Raw genomic sequence first — 7693 nt, forward strand, 5'->3', positions numbered from 1 at the left:
TAGTAGAGAGAGAGAGAGAGAGAGAGAGAGAGAGAGAGAGAGGGAGGAGAGGAGAGGAAAGAAGAAGAAAGAGAAAGATATATGTATATATTTATATATACGTGTCTATTAGATATAACCGCGGAACAGAAAAAAGATCGAAAGAAAAATAAAATACATCGTTGTTCGCAATTGCTTGAGTAAGGATATGGATCGAAGGATCGTTCCCGAATATCGCCGAGATTACGACGCCATCAGCGTCAGATGTCCACGCTGACATCATCGGTAGTACCGCTCACCACCGTTGTCGCTTAACCGATAGTGTCCTTTTTTCACAAATTCGATTGGCTCCTTTTTCGTTACTTTAAAGCCGCCTTTTAGAACGTCGCGGCATCAGATATGATACGTTGAGGGGTAACTCGTACGAAGGAGGAGTGTGGAGGAGGTGGATGGTCCTGGAGGGCCTTCGTCGTCCTCTTGAGAATCTCTGCTTCTCGCACCCCGTTCTCTCTTCCGCTCTTTTACGTTCGTTCTCTACTCTACCCTGGTCAACGTAAAAGAACTCCTCTCTTCGTGTGGCCGAACAAACGGGACACATTCTGTATACATCTCGTTTTTTTATCGATTCATTATGACGGGGCGATACTACGCCTCGACTTGATCCTCCGGGATCATTATGTCGGGCGCCATCGACAGGTCCTCCGCTATATCCTCGTCCTGACCGGAGTCGTGGCCGTGGCTCTCAGAGTATTCTCTTTCGTCCGTCTGATCCTCCTCCGTCTCTTGCTCCATGGGGCCGTCCGGTAGTTCGCGCTTTATTAATCTCGGGTGCTTCCCTCCTTCCGGACTCTGGCTCTCCTGCTTTATGTGCACGGCCGGTTCATCCAGCGGCGACCTGTTGAATCGACGACACGCACGAACGTGTTGTGTACGCTTATGAGTGGAAAACTTGCGAAAGCGTTCGCCGGGTATGTGTCGGGATATATATTTCATAAAGCGCGACAGACGCAGCGGTATATTTTTTTTAGCGACACGGCTAACGGGAGAATAACGGTTTCGCTTTTCCGATATTGTTTCATTACCGCGGTTTCGTGCGGTTTGTCAAGCTGCAACGAATAGTTTGTGTTTTGCGGAAGAATCGCGCGGATAAGGGTATTTTTACGGCTTTTATGCGTGCGATCGAAATGGATCGTATATAAATCGTCCATAAATATGTCCGTGAATAAAACAAATTTCGCGATGTCGGATAAATAAAAGATTCTAGGATCGTGTTTCGGCAATATTATTATAAGCTGAATATTCCGAAAATATAGGGGCACAAATGCAGATTTGTACCGAAAAAAAGTTATTACAAGAACTCGAATAACATTGATCGATATTTGATAAAACATATTGCTTGAAGAATCTTCGAGAAATGAACGAATGACATATTTAATGATGAACTGGTCACTTACATCAAGTCATTATGAGGTAACACATGTTCCTTATCAGGACTTGTCGCTGTTGACGTGCACATTGGATTCAAAAATCCCATGTTAGATTCCCCGAGTGCCTGGAAATACTCAAATTGCATTAGATGGTTAGTTATTACTGATTTAATACCAAAATGCTAATCTCACTTAGATACTACGCATTAGTTATTTTAAGAAAGAATAATAATTGTACTTCCTGTTTATATAACTAACATAATTGTATTTCTATTTGACATAGCTAGTAATTTATCAAAAGAATATAAATAGATTCTCGTAAACTGTTAGCGAATCTTTCTAAACGAACACTAAGCGAATCTTTCAATCATTTAATTAATATGTATAAACTGTATAATATGTTTAATTAAATTATGTATACATTTAAATTTATTTATTAATTTTACATTTATTCATCTCGTTACAACATTGATTTATTTTAATGCATAGCGTATTATTCGACTAAGACAATAAATTGCAAAAGTTCATAAGAGTTTTTATATTCTAGTAGTTAATTATTAATAGTTACCTGCAGGTTGGCATTAAGCGCATCACCGTACATAGTAGGACTATGCGTCAGCGTTGGGCTCTTTGACGGTACACCCCTAGATATTGACAGAAAAAAGTATATTAATAGTATTCGAAATTCGGCTGTGAGCATATATTTCCTGAAACCAATCGCGTGTATGAGTTTTCTTTAATCGTGTCAATGTTGGGATGGATCTGATAGAGAAGGGGGAGTATATAAAAGTTGAGTGTATGATGACCATGTATTTGTATGTTGCGTGAATTGGAGTGGTAGATATGTAGACGTATTAAAGACAAAAAGGAGAAAGATAGAGAAAGCGAGAGAAAGAGAAAGACGTGTAAAAGTGAAAGAGAGAGAGAGAGAGAGAGAGAGAGACAGAGAAAGAGAGACAAAGAGAATTATATAAATATGAAAAATGTAAAATACATATAAATATCAAAAAGAGATTAAAAAAGAGCGAAAAAGTATCCAGATACTCTTACCTACTTACATGCCTCATATCGTTTTTGTCCACCGCACTCGTCTCATTGGTGATTGAGCGAGATTAGATAAAAATTACAAAGAGAATATTTAAAAAAAAGCGCTCCCGTCTCGAAACTTTATAAATAAAATATCAATTTGTTCTTTTTCTTTTTTCCATTCATTTTTAATATGTGACATTATATCAGTTTCGAAACAAACGTACTTATAAACGGTCACCAGGTTACCTGAGCTTACCATTTACTTTTGTTACTTCGCAAGTCATTTAGTAAATACTTGTTTGCACAACAATCGCCTTTTTCTTCCCGACGATTTGTGAAGAGACGCTGTTCGTTGTATTTCTTGCGATTACCGTCAAATAATGATAAATATACTTAGTCTTAGCGTATATCGTCGGAAAATTTGACGAGAGATTTAAAATGCATGCGAAAAAGATGAGAAAAAAGATTTCCTGAGACCGTTTATCAAGCAACAAGGAGCGCTGAATAATGAGAAAAATAGAAAAAGATAGATGAAGATAGAGATAGAAAAGTGGAAAGTTGAGATAGAGAAAGAGAGAAAAGGAGAGAGAGAGAGAGAAGAGTTAAAGAGAGATTGAGTAAAAGTAGATAAAATTTTAAAAAGTATTAAAGATTAATAAGTAAAAATTTCCGAGAATTTTATCATTAAATATTACTGAAATTTTATACTGAGTCCACATGGTACCTGTGATACAAGACGAGTCGCAACGATGAAGATCGAAGAATTCCACCCGAGGTTATAATTGTAACGCATAGTATACACAATTTACACATGCGCGAGTAGCCCTGACGTACATATTCACTCAAATCATTCGCTCATTGCGGAAGCATGATGTAAGATGCTAAAGTTCATTTTGCGATTCTTAACTTTATTTGTCTTGAAATGGCATTCGTCATTTCAACTTAAAACTTTTTAAATTTGTAAAAAAGTATTTCCAAGTTTTCTTCTAGCATCAGTAATATCATATAATTTACTGAAATGTTGTTTTGTCTGAAAATTAATATTTAATATTTTTAATATTTTTCTTTCTATTTTGATATTTCAATTGTTTAAAAATCTTTCTTTAATATTTACTTTAAATAGTCTTATTACTAACCATTAATTGAAAAGATAAGATTTTTTTATAAGACGAATTTAACAAGTTAAATTGCAAAATTGAAGAACTTTTAGATTTGCATCCGCATATTTTGCATACTTATAGTTGAAAATCGCAACAGATTGCAAAGAAAATTGCATCAAAGAAAAATTGATGAAACAGAACTTCGCCAGAATGCTATACTGCTACGTCACTGTAGAAATCAAATAATAAAAATAACGAACGTAAAATATGACAAACCTCTATTAACGTCAATTCTACGATCAAAAGAAGAGAAAAGTAATTCTCTACTATTATGAGGGAACAAAAGAATAAACAGAACAAAGGAAGAAACGGAAGCAAAACTTGAACACAAAAGAACGCTTGCCCGCAGAAACACACCACTTTCACACGAGACGCTACGCAAATAGCATTACATTAAGCGTCATACGTTTATAAGCAGTGTTTTCAAAGTGGGTGGGATAGTTTAGAGCTTAATCAGGAAACAAACATTAGGGATTCATGGTAATCCATGCGAGCAACTAATAAACACATTGGAAATCCGGCAACTTTGGCCAATCGTCCTGTTGTTGGGGTGTTGCAGGACCGTGCAGGATTCAAGCTATCACGGAGTGCAAGAGCCTCGGGTTACAATACTAGTGACGTATACGGGGATATCCTATGAACTCTTGGACGTCATTTGCAAAAGTGTGCAAAATTTACATGTCTTTCAAAATATAAGATTCTATATTTTTAGAGAACGAAGAAAAAAAATATCGATCTTTTATAGATATTCTTTGACCAAATTAGAACTAATGTTTTATTATTTAGACTAAAAACTTTCTTTTTTTCTAAATTCTAAACTTAACTGTTTTTGACAATTAAAATACAAATAAAATCTCTGTTCAAATTCACATTTAACATATTAAACAATAACACATAAAACAATTTATTTTATCTGTCTATATTTATCTTAAAATAATTGTTTCAATGTTTTGATAAAAAATAAATTTAAAATGATCAAAATATATTCAAAAATATATTTCATGAGTCTATGTAAAATTTAAATCGTATAATAAATTTTTTCTTTACAAATCTCAATATTATATTTAATTTTATTTATATTTACCAACGACATATGTTTATAATCAAATAAATAAATTTAAAAATAAAAATCATATTTTTTAATTTTTAATAATAATTTTACATGTTTTATATTTATGCAATTGCCTAAATGGTTTAGACTATACGTCCTAAAAAATTGGAATAAATTGTACACTTATAACAAATGGACGAGCAAGATAATAATGGGATGATACTACTGTCCAGTTTTTAAAGGAATCGGAACTTTAAAGATGCTCGAGGCAGGCATGATGCGGAAATTATTTCCAGAGGGATTGGACAAACTGCATGGAGCTATTTCCTGCTGCCTTGGCGTAATCTGTTATTAATACTTCAAACTGTATCGCGATATAGCTTAAAAATGGAAGAAATTTTGCTATAAAGATATTTTATTGACATTTATATTTATTGGTATAGAATTTAACTAATCTGAATTGATTCTCGCATCTATAATTGCAGCTGTTAGCATCGTAATAAATAATTAAAAAAGATATTTAATCAATAAAATTTTTATAATTTATGAAAAGAAATTTATCTATAAAAATCTTAACTGAGCGTGTTGTAATCCAAGTTGTTTGCACAAACACATTGTAAAATTAATCAAAATTAAATTAAAATCAAAATTAAATTACATAGAATATAAAACATTTTTGTTTTTAAAATATTGAATAAATCAAACAAATATTTTCTAAAATTTATAATTATTTTTTAATTATACATATCTCGTTTTATTCACGTTAATCGATGTTACATACATTAAAGTTTCTTTCATTTATCTTGTACAGTTTAATATAGAAAAATGACGAAGTAGATTTGCGCTGCTTCGAAGCAAATTTTTTTTATTCCAAAGGGTATGTCGTTACGTCAATATAACAGTAACAGCTGCAACCGTGCACATCCGCGGAGCAAGTGTGCACAAAAACTTTCAAAGGCAGCAGGTTGTAAAGCCCATTTAGTGGTTCGATTTGTAGACAACGACCAAGCGAAAACGTCCCGGTCGCCGCGTTCATAAAAAAGTACCGCGGTAAGGTCAGAACGTCGCGCCAGCCAGCCAGCAGAATTCTAAAAAGTGGTAGTGCTTACTGTGCGGAGAGGTGGGGTGGAGTGGGTGATGGGGTTGGGTCATATTTCCTGGGGCGGCCGCGGGACAGATGCCGCCGCTTTACGAACTCGGCGTCGTCCACCATCCAGAATGACCCGAAGTCGTCCTCATAGCGCACAAAACACTTGTGCAATGATAGATTGGTGCGGATCGCGTTCTGTATACACAGACAAGACCACCAAGAAATAGAGAAAAGAGAGTAAAAAGATAAGGTTTCTGGTTGATTTTTTTGTAGTTGATTGCGCATTTTTTCGCTTTTCTTTCTTTCTTTCTTTCTTAATTTTGCGCTCGGCCCGCTCGCCGTTCGCTACCCTTCGTACGGGGGATGTAGGGCCTCACGTATTGCGCGGGGCCGGTTTTTGTGCTTGCCGTCACGTTTTGCGGGACCCAGACGTACCAGCGGCACGCTGGCACGCCCCTCGCCGACGGCTCCGTGTCGCTCTTATCGTGTTACCGGGACACACGAGTGATCTCGGCACGATCTCGGAAACGTCGACTTTTTCAGAGAGAGCAAACAACAGCACAGATTCGCAAAAAGAAGGGATGGACAAATCAAAGAAAAATAAAACAGAGACGCAGAGTAATAAAATGTAGTAAGGCGGCTTCCTCTCACTACCTGACAAAGTGCAACACTGCGGTTCTCACTCTGTGTTCCGGGGGTAATTCCGCTTCCGGGCTTCCGGGCTTTTCGAGACTAGACTTGGGCCAAGATACTCGGACCCGCCGTTCTCGATCGGGTTAGTCGCTGCAAAGCTCACATGCTCGTTATGAAAGCACACATGACGTACTACGGATTCTCATCTCCGAGAACATGATTAGCATCTCTAAACTCTCTTTCTATCTGTGTTTTTTTTTCCTTTCATCTGTTGTGGCTCTTTCATCGGCGACGCACTCTCACGCAACATCCACGCACCCACCAGACTGCCGACTACCATCACACGACGACGGGCAAGTAAGAAGTTCACACACACGCGGGTTCAAACACAGTGATAACGGTAGTTTCTCGAGTATTTCAGTCTGCGTAAATATAAACTTATTTTGTTCGGTTATATATGAATTTATTTACAAAGATGTGAAACTTTCCATCTGTCGTTTTCCCAATTGAAAATAGAAATATCTAATTGTAAGTAAGGGACTCGAATAAGGCGCGTCTTTCAATTTTGAAAACTTTCGAACTTTTCGTCGCGAATATAATAACTCTGTTTGTGAATTATATAATAACGGCACCTCGAGAAACTGTATATTAGCAGCAAACATACAGACAGACGACACAAGCGACGTATAGTAAAGACTGTTATGGCATTTTAGGTGTATAAAAAGGTTTATACACACACAGATCTATACGTATGAATGCGCACGTATCAAGTACAAACAGGTACAGTATACTATGAAGAGAGATGTAAAACAGGGAACACGACGTAGACATTTTGTGTAGGCGATCAAATATATGATTAAAATAAGAGAAGTAGAGAGAAATGCACAGGAGAGCGTGCGTGTATGTGCGTATACATACATACGAAGGCCACAAACGCACTGATACGTGCGTTCGCCTTTAAGTCGCATATATAGAAATATATATATAATATATAAAACAGATATATATATTAAAAATACATATATGTAAAAAGAGCTATATATATATACGTATAAGATAGAATATTAAATATTCTTAATATATATATAAATATGTGTAGATAAATATATATAAATATTGATATATAAAAATATGTAATAAAAAGTATAGTAAAAAGTTATATAAATATGATATAAAAACTGTAAGAAAATTGGCAGTATAAGGGGCGGGGGGGGGGGTTTAGTCAGCGACTATAAATATGTAAAAAGCGAATAAGAGTGAATATAAATATGATTATTAAGTATATGTAAAAAGACAGAGAAAGAGAGAGAAGTGAAGTATATAT

The 7693-nt window shown here is 35.8% G+C and overlaps 1 protein-coding gene across 1 annotated transcript in view; it reads right to left on the reverse strand.

The window, feature by feature from the left end:
- Positions 1-624: 624 nt before the first annotated feature.
- The window catches only part of LOC105618517 (forkhead box protein P1), a 25389-nt gene continuing 18320 nt past the window's right edge, over positions 625-7693 (reverse strand). The window contains exons 12-14 of the mRNA XM_012200050.1: positions 1975-2050; positions 1434-1531; positions 625-874 (exon numbers count right to left, since the gene is read on the reverse strand). Coding sequence (XP_012055440.1) covers positions 625-874; positions 1434-1531; positions 1975-2050 — 424 coding nt within the window. The remainder of the gene's footprint in view (positions 875-1433; positions 1532-1974; positions 2051-7693) is intronic.

The sequence above is a fragment of the Atta cephalotes genome, assembly GCF_000143395.1.
Source record: "Atta cephalotes unplaced genomic scaffold scaffold00017, whole genome shotgun sequence".
NCBI lineage: Eukaryota > Metazoa > Arthropoda > Insecta > Hymenoptera > Formicidae > Atta > Atta cephalotes.